The sequence below is a fragment of the Urocitellus parryii genome, chromosome 7 (genome assembly GCF_045843805.1).
Source record: "Urocitellus parryii isolate mUroPar1 chromosome 7, mUroPar1.hap1, whole genome shotgun sequence".
Taxonomy (NCBI): Eukaryota; Metazoa; Chordata; class Mammalia; order Rodentia; family Sciuridae; genus Urocitellus; species Urocitellus parryii.
This window is the reverse complement of record NC_135537.1, coordinates 9,748,912-9,763,826: the sequence shown is the minus strand read 5'-3', so window position 1 is coordinate 9,763,826 and position 14,915 is coordinate 9,748,912. Positions and strand designations below refer to the sequence as shown.

Genomic DNA, 14,915 nt, shown 5'->3' with positions numbered 1-14,915 from the left:
TATAAATGTCATAATTTCATTCTTCTTTGTAGCCGAATAAGATTTCATTGTGTTTATACACCACATTTTCTTAATCTATTCATCACTGATGAACACCTAGGCTAGTTCCGTAGTTTGACTATTGTGTATTGTCTTGCTATAAACATGAGCGTGCATGTATCACTGTGGTGAGATGACTTTAATTCTCTAAGATGAATAGTGAGGAGTGACATAGCTGGTCATATGGTGGTTCCCTGCCTAGCCTTTTGAGGATCCTGGATTCTGATTTCCATAATGGTTGTACTAATTTACAGTCCCACCAACAGTGGAAAAAGTGTTCCTTTTTCTTCACATCCTCTCCAGAATTTATTATTTTTTGTACTATTGATGGCTGCCATTCTGACTAGAGTGAGAGGAATTCTCAGAGTAGTTTTGATTTGCATTTCCCTGATTGCCAATGATGTTGAACATTTTTAAAAATATTTTATCCATTTCCACTTTTTATGAGAAGTATCTATTTAGTTAATTTGCCTATTTATTAATTGAGTTATTTGATTTTTGGCATTAAGTTTTTGGGTTCTTTATATATTCTGAATATTACTCCTCTGTCAGGAGAGTAGCTAACAAAGATTTTATTCCATTCTGTATGTTCTCTCTTCATATTCCCAATTGTTTCTTTTGCTGTGCAGAAGCTTTTTAATTTGAGGCTATCCCATTTATTACTCAAAGCGTTATTTCCTGAGCTTTAGGGGTCCATTGCTTGCGTCTACATGCTGGAGTGTTGACCCTATGTTTTCTTCTAGGAGTTGCATAGTTTCTGGACCAATTCCTTGATCCATTTTAAGTGGATTTTGCGCAGTGTGAGAGATGAGGGTCTGGACTCATTCTTCTATATATGGATAATCAGTTTGGGGAATGTGCTCTTTATATCTATATGGAAAAGACTCCAAAGGCAGATTAAATAATTTACTAGCAGTGTGAACTTATGTATGACTGAAGACCTCATTGGTCTGGAGGGAATGAAAATAAAGAATACGCTGGAGAGAGTCTTGAGACCTGGATCATATAACCTCTGCTGCTCATGGGCTGTGTGATATAAGGTGAGCCTGTCTCCTCGAGGGTTCTCAGTTTGTATACATCTATCTAGATGAGTACTCTGGTTGTCTTCCCACTCTGCCTCTGTGAGTCATGAGCTGCTGCAGTTTCTCTAGAAAATGTCCTCTGACCTTGTCATCAAAATTCATCTAGCCCTCTTCTATAGTCCACCCCTGATGGCCTCTACAGTCCAAGCTAGGTGCAGGCAAAAAACTCTCCATTCACTATACATACACATTCATGGAAAGCCTGACATGTATTTCTGCAGGGAAATTGATGGTTCTGACTGCAATGGTTTCTTCCAAGCAGGATGATGTATGGGGAGAGCACCATGCAGATCACTCAAGGGGACAAGGTTGTCCAATCACAGGTTCCCAAAGGCCAGTGTTCTCAAATGGTTCCCTGCAAGCAGTCCAGGCTCCTGGCACCTCCTCTGCCCAAATTCTGTCAACTCTAGGAGCATAGCATTGGCTTAAGATACAAGAATATATTTCATGCTTGTATAACTATGTCCAAACGGATTCTACTGTCATACGTAGCTAAAACGATCAGTAAAATAACAATTTTTTAAAAGTCTACATGAGGCCTTGTAAGTGGTTTTCCAACAAATAAGAATGTGTGTGTAATTATTTATATTTATAAATACATAAGCAGTTTGCAGTGGTATTTACAAGGTGGCCTTTCTTTACAGTCTGTAGCAGGGTCCACAGTTTCCCTGTCATTGGGGCCTCTTCTGAGAGGGAGAAGGAGGAGGGATAGAGAGATGCTTAGAACCCAGCAACTCCTGCAGTCTCTGCAGCAGCCTGCAGTGAGGACTGTTTGCTGGGAAGCATCTGCAGGTGTGGGGACCATGAATTATGGTCTTGATTCATTTTCTGAAGTACCATGTGTGAGACCAAGAAGCAAATGAAACTCCGTGGAATAGAAATAACTTCTTAATATTCAGACCTTCCAGACTTTGGATTTTAGTCTTGCCACTCATCCACTGTGTAAACCAGGGGGAATGATTCAATCTCTGTGAACCCCGCTCCCTTCACCCACCAGGGAGGATATCAAAGCTTATTTTATACTGGGGTTGTATGGACCAAAGGAGGCAACACAGAGAGAATTCCTGGCACAAAACCTGGCCCAGAGGACAGTAAGTGGCTGCTACTGTGATTCCCATTAAGTTTCCCTGATTATGTCTGCATGAAAATGGAGGAGAAATGCCATCAGCAGCAAGAGTGACCCCAGAGACTCTATGTTGTGACAAGCATGGCCACATGGGGGGCCACCCACCGTACCAAAGCATACTGGGAGAACTGGACCCTCTACCCTGACCCAGTGGTGGGGACAAGGAAATTTATAATTAGAAACTCACCTGGCGGCTGCCTCCAGCTGTTCTTTCCTGTAAGGAGAAGAGGGAGAAAAGACAGACAAAGTGTGAATTACATGGAACACGCCCCCCCCCCAAAAGTTTGCTCCACAGATTCCCTTTGAAGGTGCTGGAGCAGAGTGTTGCTCTGGGACAAGATGGAATATGTGGAGGGGAAGCCACGAGGGAGGAGGTCCCAGCTGGACCCCAGGCCCCTGCTGTTGTGTGCTGTCAGGTTCTTCTCAGCCACTCCTATATGCCCTTACTCATCCAGAAAACAACTGCTGAACACCCTCTCTGGCCCTGTCTGTAGAGGAGCTCAGAGGATTTGTTCAAGAGGAGACAGATCAGGCTGCAGCTGCCATACACCCCACTGTCTGTCACCCCCATCATCGTTATAGTCAACACTGGCATCTTTCATGCCTTCTTGGGCATCTTTCATGCCTCTGCTCGGTCATCAGATACTACCATAGGTGCTTTTATACATCAGCTCATTTCATCCTCATTACAACCCTGTAAGGTAAGTACTAGGATCAGTCATTTTCCTGATTGCTAGGAGCCACAGCAAAGTATTATGATGCATGGCACCTTTGGTTAAGGTGACTGCCAGCTAGCCATTGAGATGATATGATTATGTTAAGATTTACATTCATATGGAAATTGGACTCCTGCTGTTCACCTCGGCCTGCTATGGGACTCCTGTTACCAGACTCCCGGAGAGTTCCCATTGGTTGGGGAAGGATAGTAGGTGGGAATTCCGGGGGCCGGTTCCGGTAGACCGACCCACGTGTGTGGACCAGCTTGTTAACCAGGTGCTCACGGGGTATTGGCGGCTTTTTTAAAAATAAAGTTTTGTTCCTGCTTGAGTGGCTTGTGATTCTGTGCCCAGCCGGGTTGCGGCACCTGATGAGGTGCAGAGATGTAAAAAAATATTGCTCAAGGTCACAATTAGGAAGCTCCAAGGTCAGGATCCCAAGTTGGGCCATCTGGCTTCAGAGTCCACGCTGTCCTGAGGGGCACTGCAGGTGCTGTGCAAATAGTCCTGGTCCTGAGCATTTGCCCAGCCTCTGCATAGATTTCCCTTCCTCTTTTTCTTCTGCCTGGAACCATCTTATTCATCTAACCTATCTGGACCCAGGCCTGACAGGGTGTTCCAGCCCTGGGCACTAACAGTGGCTCCCAGGACTATACCTTGGGAGCCCAGCATCTTCCTATCCCCCTCCATCTCCTCTGTGCCAAAGCATCAGTACTTCTCCCAGCCCAGACTCATCCAGCAGAGACTGAACTCCTGCAGTGGCCCAGGTACTTAGTTTGCTTTCACACATTTTATTCCAGTTGACCCTTACCAAAATAATTTTCAGAAATGGTTATTATCCAAATAACCCTGTCTCATCATTTACCCAGTTTTCCTCCCTCAATAACTGTGTCTTCACTGAGTTGAATGGAAAGAGCATGGACTTTGGCATAAACACTGGGCTGCAGTCTCTGTTCCACCCCATGTCTGCTGGTTGCACTGGGCAGCTAATTAATCTGACACTCTGTGTTATGTCTTGGGTCTGGAGTGTCCCCCAACCTTACACGTGGAAGACTTGGTCCTTAACGCAGCAATGTTCAGAGGTGAGTTCTCAGGAAGTGACTGAACCATGAGGGCTCTGACCTCATCAATGGGTTCACCCATTAACAGAGTCATAGCTGATGGCATTACTGGGAAGTGGTAGAAACTGTAGGAGGCGGCCTACTTGTAGGAAGTTGGTGTGCCGTGGAAGGGCATTTACCACCCCAGACCCTTCCTCTCTCTGCCGTTCTCTCTCTCTCTGTTTCACGGTCATTATGAGCTGAGCAACTTTCCTCCATCACGCTCTTTTCCTTCTGCTCTGACGTTCTGCTCTGCCTCAGGCCTAGAGCCATGGAATCAGCTGACCATGGACTGAAACTTGTGAAACCATGAGCCAAGATCAATCTTTCCTCCTGTAAGTTGATTTTCTCAGTTATTTTGGCACAACAGAAAGCTGAATAACACACTCTGATCCTTTATCTATAAAAATAGAGTTACTCCTTCTACTTACCTTTTAGAACATTCTAAATGTAAAATAAGATAGTATGTATAAAGTCAGGTTCAATGTTTGGCCACACTGTCTATGGCTCCCCTTCTCCATTTCTAAGTACTCTGATAGTCTTGACTGGTCACAGAAGGAACAAGTCCGGTTTCCACAGTAAACTAGCTGTTCTTGGTCAAGTAACTTCTACTTCCTGAGCCTGAGTCTCCACATCTCCATTTCAGTTGTTATCTAACAATTTCAGGGCCATGCTGGTCACACATGGCTTTTTACATTAAAGTTAAATAAATTAAAAATTAAATTCCTCGTTGCACTAAGAATAGTCCAATGCTCAACAGCCACATATGGCCAATGGCTGCCATATTGGTTAGTACTGCTGTAGAACATGTGAAACTATCTGATGTCCTCTGTAATTCAAAAACAACAAGTTTATAATTATAGGTGGGAATAAAAGAAAACTAAAAATGGAACTCCATTGCCCATCATGGCTAGACCCAAACACATATCTGCAAATTGATAAAGGACTACACTGAGCAGAAAATGGATGGGCTACACAACTTCATTCTTCAAAACCTTTGTCAAGAAAGTAAAATGGTCTAACCACTGTGGAAAACAGTCTGGCAGTTCCATAAGAAGTTAAACATAGAGCTACCATTTCTACTCACAAGTACATACTCAAAGTAATTGAAAAGGTGACCATAAAATGACATGGATCTGAATATTCACAGCTGTGGTCCTCCTATTATCTAAAATCTAAAAACAACACTGGATTCTGTCAAGTGATGAATGGGTAAGCATAATGTGGTGTATGTCACTGGATATTATTCAACCCACAGTAAGGAACAAAGTTCTGATAAGCACTGCAGCATGGATGGAACCTGAAGCCACCATGTTAGTGAAAGAAAACATACACAAAAGGCAATGTATAATATGACTTTGTTACTACACGAAATGTTCAGAATAGGCAGAAGAGAGACAGAAGCAGATTAGTGGTTGCAGTGTTGGGAAGAAAGAAGGAACAAGGAATAACTGATAATGGATATAGAGTTTCTTTCTGGGGTAAGGAAAATTTTCTGGAGTTATATAGTGGTGGTCAGTGCTTAACATCACAAATATGCTGAAAGCTACCACATTGTCTACTTTAACAAGATACCTTTTGTGGTAGGTGAAATCCTCTTATGGACTGTGAAATATATCTCAATAAAATTGTTATTTAAAAAATTAAGCATATGGCAAAAGAATCCTCCAGGAGGTAGGTGAGGACATGTCAGTGTATTGTCAGCTACTTCTTGCCATTAACATGAAGTAGGCTGAAACTCAGGGACATTGTTTCCCCAAGGGACTGCCTTGTTAGTGAATTTCTCTAGTGACTCTATACTTTCGTCCTTGAGAGAAAAAAGAAATGTTCTCTCTTAGTTTAAAAGCCATTCCCATATCACAGCAGCTGTCTGCAGCACAATGTAGTCCTCCAAGTCTCTGACAGCTAGGACAAAGCCTTATTTATAATAAATTAACCCCAAAGAAAAAGACCATTGCCAAGGCCTTGGGATGCATAGGAAAATAAAAATCCTCTTGGTACTGCACCCAATGTGGTTGCACAGGTTCTTGTTTTTGAGTTCAAGGTCACACTTAGGGGGAAGTCAGCCACCTGCTGTTCTAGGGAGCCTGCTTTATGCTACCTAAGCTCTAAATTAAGATTACAGGAATAATAGAATTTCAGAAACAAAAGGAACTGTATAGGTTATATTCTGAGTGACTAAGTCTAAGAACAAGTCAGGGAACCCAGTGAGTAAGCCCAGGCACATCATTATTCCCTGAAGACTTGTACGGAAGGTACCTCTCACCTCCCCAACCCTTCCACAGGCACTGGTCCCTCTTGCTTATTCTTTTTCAGATCCTTCCTCTCCTCTCCCTTCTTACTGCTTTTACCTTGGGCCCTCATTGCCCTGACCCTGAGCCCCACAGTCATTTGCTAGCTGATCTCCTTCGATCTTGAGCCTGTGGAATCACCCTCTGTCTTCTTTCTGAAACAGATCAGATGGTGTCATTCTCTGGCTCCTAGGGCTTCTTGTTGCCTTCAGTATTAAAATTAGATTCACTCGCAAGTCATTGAGGACCCTCCCTGGTCTGGCCCAGTGCTTAGCACATAGCACTCAAATATATTGGTGGATTGGATGCCCTGAGTGGAAAGGTGCTCATGTCCCCAGAATCTCTTGAGGAAGAGAGACATGACAGGATTGCAGGGGAGAAGTTAGCAGGGTCTGGTCTTGCAGGATCTGAAGTTCATGTAGAGTTTTCGATTTTCATTTTCATCTTTTTATCATGTTTACTCACTGAAAGGTTCTATGCAGGGAAATGAGTCAATAGAACCCAAATTCCTTGTCTTTTCTTAAATCTTGACCACAGTCTGGTGTTGAGAGTAGAAAGATAAACTGAAGCAGCCTTCAGAGACTGGCCGCTGAGCAAGTCACTCGTCCACTACTGGCTTATACTATGGCCCTAAAATGTCAGACCCGTGGGGAAAACATGTTTGAGGGTGTCTTAATGAAGTGGCAAATCCTTCCTAAGATTTTTCTTTTTATCTCTGTTAATAACTGCAACGCGCTTGTTTCTGCTTCTGTAATCATGCTTGCTCAGCAGCTGTGGCCAGAACCAGAGCTGCCTGGAAAGAGGGAAAGGAAATTAAAGCTACTTGCATGAGAAACTCTTGAAATCCAGAAGATTGTACTGTATAAAAGATACCAAAAACAAAGGGCTGTGCTCAGCCTTTGGGAAAGATTTTGCTGAACCTACTCCCCTGCATCTCCAAGTGCCATGTGTCTCTTTCCAGTGCCATAATTTTCTGTATTTTCTATAACAATAAACCCCAGGAACAAGCTCACTATCCATCTGGGTTTCCTTCCAAGTCAAGGGTTCTAGGAGTCAACTTTCTACCCACAGACTTCAAGGCATGAGCTCAGAACTCCAGTACCTGAAACATGGGAAGGAGCAGTCTCCTTCAGAAGCCCAGGGAGATAAAAGGCCATGGGCTTTGGAAACCTCTAGGTTTTAACATTAGTCAGTGTCTGAAGTTCAGAGCCTCAGCTGGTTTATCTGCAAGTAGATCTTGCTGACACTCAGCCCGTCTCCAGGTGTGCACTATGTGCGTATGCATGTGGCCATGTGTGGATCTCCTAGGCTCCTCTTCCATGTGGTTTTCCCCCAGTCCTCCATCAGTATCACTGAAGCTGGGTCTGCATTTCCAAAATGCTCCTCCACTCTAATACACCTTGACGTTTGAGAACCCCCGACTTATCTCCTAGGGTACCCATGAGGATTAAGTCAAATAAGCACTTGGAAACCTGGAACACAGTGGACATCAATGCACAGTAATTTCCCTCTTCCTACATACTGGCCATGGAAAAAATCTATTTTTTCTTCCTTTCAACCTTGAGAACTCAAAACAGCATCATTGAGTTTCCAGAGGACTCTTTTGTCCTCTTTCACCTTCCCTTTTCCACAGTCCAGGGTGGTGTGCATTCTAGAGAGGACACCCAGCATTGCTAAGGCAGCTGTGGGTGCAGGCTTCCACTTTCTCAATCCTGTCCTCTGCTCATACATAGATAGGAACTTTCCCTATCAGCCACTTCACACTGTCCAGCTGCTAACCTCTGGTGGCACACTGGAGTCACCTGGGGAGCTTTTGGAAACATGGATGCCCAAGCCTAGTCCTGAAGATTCTGATTTTAATACCCTGAGTGTGTCCTGCTCCCAGTTGATGCTAATGTGCAGCCCATGATGGGAAGCCCCCTTGCCCTAGCATATGTCCTCCAGGAAACTGTAGGGGCCATAACACAAATAGACCACTGGAGGGATAGTCAACCATGGCCTAAGCACTCAGATAAATGGTCACTTGCCTGAAGAATGGAAAAGAGACGACTGATTCATAAAATCTCCACGTTGCCACAAGGTCGATCCTGTTTGGGTTGGTAGCATAATACCTCCAGGCAGCCTGGGGAGGAGAACAGAGGGGCAGGAATGAAAGTATCTCTGAAACCGTCACACACAGTCCCACTACATTATGACACTACAAAGCCCTTAGGTTTGAATTTGCATAGAACTGACCTTCAGAGAAACTGAGGTTCTCAGCTTTCTATAACCCCTCCGGGAAAAAAACTTCCTTGACTTTCTCAGAGTTGTAACTGGTGTCTTGGTGGGTAGGGGTATGGAGAGAGATGAATGGGAATAAAGAGGAACTACTCTTTCCAGAAGGTTCCAGGAATCTTCTCAGTCAAATAGATAGGAAAACAAACTGTCTTTGGTGGTCACTTCAGGGTGTAAGGCAGAGAGCCTGGGACATGAGGTTTGCCCCTGGGATGCTCTGATGGCTTGGGGTTTCAGGGATAATGCACCAGACTTGGAGGTTGGGACCCACCTCAGAACTACAGTCTGTAGGATGCCATCATGTACCATGCTGGGTCAGCCCCAGAGACCCACAGAGACAACCACTACAACCGGGCACAAATTCAAAGTGGGCAGCCAGGTCCTGAGCACTTAGATGGCCACAGCTGGGACACCCCTTTGTCCTTCTCACTGCACTGCCACGCTCCCCACAGCCCACATCAGCATGAAGCAGGACTCCTCCTGAAGTCTAAGAGGAGGGCTTCTGTCTTTCTAACTACTGCTAACGTCTCTCCCAAGCCCAGCCTCTGGTGAGGGGTTTGCTGGTGACAAGCGGGCAGGGGTCCAGCATCCACTGCTCCATGAATGCCCTGGCTGGGATACACAGGTGCAGTGGCTCAATAGTTTGCACATGTAAGGAATCACTCTCTCTCTTGGCTTATGGGCCCTCTCTCTCTTTGGCAGATGTGAGGGCCCACAGTCCTTGTGGTTCACTGTCTAAGTACTTGACTATAGGCTACTGACTCTTCCTTTTGGGTCCCAAGGTGAAACCTGGAATGAGAAGCAGGCCTAGTGGGCTCAGAGGTCTAAGCCAAATTTTCTACTCCAACATTATCAGTAAAATGGCTGATGGTTTCAAAAGAGTCCCGCATCTATTTCATGGTTGGTTTAGAATTTGGATAGGAGGTACTAGACTGTCACCTTCAGAACAGGTAGAGACAGGTCAAATGGATAACCATGGCAATGCCCATAGCCACCCACAGAGAGCATATGCAAGCAGGCCCACTCCTGTGTGTATGTGTGGCTGCATGTCTGTGCTCTCTCTCTCTCTCTCTCTCTCTCTCTCTCTCTCTCACACACACACACACATACACACACACACACAGTGTATGTTCCGGGTCACCATTCCAGTTCATTCTCAGGTAGACAGACCTGGATGAGCTCAGCAGCTGGCTTCCTCCTTTTCTCAAAGTGCTTCTGACGGTGCTGCTCCTGTACCTTGAGGGCCAACCCTGACCCCAGGATGCCCTGCAGAAAGAGTAGGGCCCATAGTCAGGCCCCAAGACTCTCCTGGTATCCCAGGTCTACTGCCAGGGTAGCAGGTATTGTAGGGCTTAATGACTCCACAATGACATCATTGCATGAAGCGGAGAAGGGGGAAAGACACCATTCTTCCCCTTGAGAGAGCTGGGAGCTTGATTAAGGTCAGAGGTTAGGAGGGCCTGGCTTCTATACTCACTGCCGCTGTCCAGCTATGAGACCTGGTCAAGCCTCTTATCCGTCCTGCATCTCAGTTTCTTCCACAGGGTATTTGGGTCACAGTACCCACCTGATGATTGTGTTAAGACAAAAGTGAGATGACATATAGGAACTGTCTAGAAAAGGGTCTGGCACAGATTGGAGACCCAGGAAATGTTAGTGGAATTTTTAAAATATTCTAGCTGCTTCAATTGTCCCTAGAGACATGTACTGTAGCCTCAATTTCTCAGAACTGTGATCTGTTTTGACTTCCAGGTCAGATGTGCATGTGGATTTAGTGGATAGAATCATATACATTTCAAAATAAAAGAGAACTTAGGTGCCATGCACCTAAGTTCCCTGCTCTGCTTTGCCTGATTCACCCAGAAGAAGACTAAGATGCAGGAAGGTCAGATACTCAAGGTCAAACAGCCTAGGAAAAAATAGGCAAAGTGGGAGAAAGAACCAGGTGATGGAGAAGAACTTCACCACCAAAAGAATGGAGGGTGAAGGGGGCCACCGAGAGATTGTTATCTGAGAAAGATCTTTCCAAGCTTCATGATTAAGAGCTGGGCTTCAGGACTGGCCAGGTTTGGGATTCTTGTCTCCACAACCCAGGAATATTAGTATCCTAATTAAGCCTTACTTTTGTCATCTGGAAATTGGAGATGAATACAGTATCAAACTCCTAGTGTTGTCATGAAGATCAAGTGAGTTGATACAGGTAAAGCATTTGGCATGATTTAGGACACACTGGATGTGGGATTGGAGATGTTATTCTATCACCTACCAAGACTTCCTCTTGAGGGGAATGGATTTTTATATAAGGAAGTGTTATGGCTTGGATATGAGGTAACCCCCAAAGCTCCTGTGTTAATGCAGGAATATCAGATGTGAAATGATCAGATTATGAAAGCTGTGATGTACTCAGTTCGTCCTAGTTTGGACAGACTGCCTGGGTGGTAACTAAAGGCAGGTGGGGTGTGGCTGAAGAAGGTGGGTCAGTGGGGTGTGCCCTGGAAGGGTGCATCTTCCCTGTGGTTCCTTCTCCATTGCTCTCTCTCTCTCTGCTTCTTGAGAGAGCAATGTTCCCACTCCCCAACACACACCCTTCCACTATGATGTTCTGCCCCATCTTGGGCCCAGAGGAATGAAGTTGGTCCACTATGGACTAAACCTCTGAAACCATGAACCAAAATAACCTGTCCCCATTGAAAGTGTCCTTGTCCGGTATTTTGACTACAGCAATGAAAAGCTGTCTAGCATAGGAAGGGAGTTCACACGCATGAAAAACCTCCCCAGTGCGAGGCTCTGGGATACAGGTTTGAAAGACAGAATGTCAGCCCCCAGGCATCACCATCCTCTAGAGAGACAGGTGTGGAAATGTGCAAGCCCAGCATGGAGGTATGCCCTAAGAGGAACCAGCTAGCCCAGCCAAGAAGGCAGCATTGAAACTGGGTCTTGGAAGAGGAGTGGATGTTTGGAGGGATCACTCACTCCTGGCAAAGGGAAGTGGCACGGGCTATGGAAGGGGAGTGGACAACCATGCTTACAGGAGTAGCCAGTGAACCAACAGGGCTTGGAATTTCGGATGCAAAAGGTTGAGAACTGGGCTGGGATTTGAGCTGGGACCAGACAGTGAGTGGTCCTGCCTATCCCAAGTCCAAGGTACTTACCGCTGGAAGGGCAAAGAAGGAGACACCAATTAAGGAAAAGGTGGCAGCAATCAGACGGCCTTCCCACGTCTTGGGAGTTTTGTCTCCATAGCCAATAGTGGCCAGTGTGATCTGAAGAGAGAGGAGTTCAGACATGGGCTCCCTGGGAAGGGGAACTCAGTGACATGCGAGCTGAGCTCTGCCCAAGTCCCAGCTCTGCCCACTCCCATTTATAACAAGGTTCCCATGCAAGAAAAGGCACCAGTACTGAGTAACTTATATGAAAGTCTTGAGACCACCCCCTGTTTTGAAGGTAGGGCTTTCCTATCAAGCAGTCAGCAGATATTTCAATAATTTCAAACAAATGTGTGTGTGTGTGTGTGTGTATTCTACATATACAGGTGGCCCTCTGTATCCACAATTCTACATCCTTGGATTCAACAACTGTAGATCAATAATGTTTGGAAAATAAAACAATAAAAATAACAATACAGCATAAAATAAGACAAATAAGAAATACTAATAGCTATTTACTCAATTTTGACATTGTATGAGATGTTGTAAGTCATCTAGATGTGATTTAAATACACAGGAAAATGTGTAAAGGTTGTATGTATATCCTATACCATTTTATATCACAGTATTAAGCCTCTGTAGATTTTGATATGCTCAAGGAGGTCGGGTGGAACCGGTTCCCTGTGGATACTGAGGGGCCTACGGATCTGTGAATGTGCGAGTTTATACAAAGCCAGGTAAGTGATCTGTATTTGAGAGTATATTTGCACTCAGTGTGTATATGTGTGCATGTGTCTGTTCTTCGTGTGTGGTAGATTCCAGGTGTGTTTATATGAATGCATGTACATGTATCTGCAGGTGGAGAAGGATGCAGAGCAGGCAACACATGGCTGCTGGAGTCCAATGCCTCATATGATTTCAAGTTCAACTCTCTAGTGGCTGAGGGACCTTAAATTTGTCACTTAATCTTTTTATGCCTCAATCTCCCCATTTTTTCAGAAGGAGTTAATAATAGGAGTTTAAGCTTAAAGTTCATTAGTAAATGCAATCTACCTGGAGTGAAAATCTGAAACAGGACTTCGATAAATGCCAGCTCTAATATCTTGGTGGCATGGGGCTGTGCATCTCCAGGCATGTCTTCAGGTCTGGGTGCTCTTGTGTGTATCTGCAATGTGTCTGTTTGCACATGCCTGGCCTGGCTAAAACCACCGACCTGAGACTCATAAGGTGAGGTCCCAGGTGGCCGTGTGATCAGACTGTCATGCACCCTGGCTTCTTATAGAAACATGACCCATGAAGGTCCCCAAGCCAGGCATCTCCCCAGGCTACTCTGAGGAGAAGGGAACTCCAGGCATCCCTAGAGACGTGACCCACAAGGGTCCCTAAGAAAGGCATCTGCCTGAGGCTCCTCTGAGAAAGGAACTCCAGGTGTCCCTAGAGAGGTGAGCCAGGAGGGTTCCCAAGCTGGGCTTCTCCCTCAGGTTGCTTTGAGGAGAAGGGAGCTCTGAGTGTCCCCAGAGATGCGACCCAGGTGGGTCCTCAAGCTAGGCATCTCCCCCAGGCTGCTCTGAGAAGGGAGCTCCAGGCTTCATTAGAGAAACAACCGAGGAGGGTCCCTAAGTGAGACACCTCCCTCAGGTTGCTGAGGAGAAGGGAACCCTTCACTGGAGACATGACCCACAGGGTCCCCAAGCATGGCATCTCCCTCAGGCTGCTCTGCAAAGGGAAACCCCAGCCTCCCTAGAGACATGGCTCAGGAGACCGTCACGCCAGGGCATCTTCTCCCTCGGGCTGCCCTGAGAAGGCAGCCACAGGCCTCCCTAGAGACTTGACCCACAAGGGTCCCTATGCGGGCATCTCCCTCGGGCTGCCCTGAGAAGGGAACCCCAAGTGTCCCTCGAGATGGGACCCTGGAGGGTCCCCACACTGGCATCTCCCCCGGGCCACTCTGAAGAGAAGGGAGCCCCCTGGTGTCCCTAGAGACGTGGCTCAGAGGGTCCCCACACTGGCATCTCCCCCGGGCCACTCTGAAGAGAAGGGAGCCCCCTGGTGTCCCTAGAGACGTGGCTCAGAGGGTCCCCACACCAGGCGTCTCCCCCAGGCCACTCTGAAGAGAAGGGAGCCCCCTGGTGTCCCTAGAGACGTGGCTCAGAGGGTCCCCACACCAGGCGTCTCCCCCAGGCCACTCTGAAGAGAAGGGAGCCCCCTGGTGTCCCTAGAGACGTGGCTCAGAGGGTCCCCACACCAGGCGTCTCCCTCAGGCCACTCTGAAGAGAAGGGAGCCCCCTGGTGTCCCTAGAGACGTGGCTCAGAGGGTCCCCACACCAGGCGTCTCCCTCAGGCTGCTCTAAGGAGGAGCCCCCTGGAGTCCCTAGAGACGTGGCTCAGAGGGTCCCCACACCAGGCGTCTCCCTCAGGCTGCTCTAAGGAGGAGCCCCCTGGAGTCCCTAGAGACGTGGCTCACGAAAGGCCCTAAGCCAAGAGTCCGCTGAGGCTGCTCTGAGGAGAAGGGAACCCGGGAGTCCCTGGAGGCACGACCCACGAGGGTCCCCAACCTGGGTGTCTCTCTCAATCTGCTCTGAGAAGGGAGCTCTGCCCCTCCCTGTGGAGTGACCCAACACTCCCAGGACTGGGCCTCTCCCGGGTTGGTCCTGAGGGGGAAGCAGGCTCCTCACTCTCCAGGAGGCCCCGCCCCTTGCTGACCACGCCCCCTCTGGCCAGCCCAGCGCGGGAGCTGCTCCCGGCTCCCAGGACCCAGAAGGGTCTCCACGCTGGTGTCTGCCCCAGGCCGCTCTGAGGAGAAGGGAGCCCCGGGCCTTCTTAGAGATGTGACCCACGAGGGTCCTCACACCAGGCGTCCTCCTCAGGCCGCTCTGGGGAGAAAGGAGCCCCCGGCGTCCCTAGAGACACGACCCACAAGGGTCCCCACACCAGGCGTCTCCCTCAGGCCGCTCTGAGGAGAAGGGAGCCCCGGGCGTCCCTAGAGACGTGAACCAGGAGGGTCCAGACAATGGCGTCTCCCCCAGGCTGCTCTGAGGAGAAGGGAACTCCGGGCCTACTTAGAGACGTGACCCACGAGGGTCCCCAGGCCTGGCATCTCCTTCAGGCTGCTGTAAGGAGGAGGGAGCCCCCCAGAGTCCC

General features: G+C 47.4%; 1 protein-coding gene across 1 annotated transcript in view; it reads right to left on the bottom strand.

Moving 5' to 3' along the window:
* The window catches only part of Kcnq3 (potassium voltage-gated channel subfamily Q member 3), a 308,571-nt gene that overhangs the window by 16,789 nt on the left and 276,867 nt on the right, over positions 1-14,915 (bottom strand). The window contains exons 6-9 of the mRNA XM_026407605.2: positions 11,781-11,891; positions 9,799-9,894; positions 8,382-8,476; positions 2,435-2,461 (exon numbers count right to left, since the gene is read on the bottom strand). Coding sequence (XP_026263390.2) covers positions 2,435-2,461; positions 8,382-8,476; positions 9,799-9,894; positions 11,781-11,891 — 329 coding nt within the window. The remainder of the gene's footprint in view (positions 1-2,434; positions 2,462-8,381; positions 8,477-9,798; positions 9,895-11,780; positions 11,892-14,915) is intronic.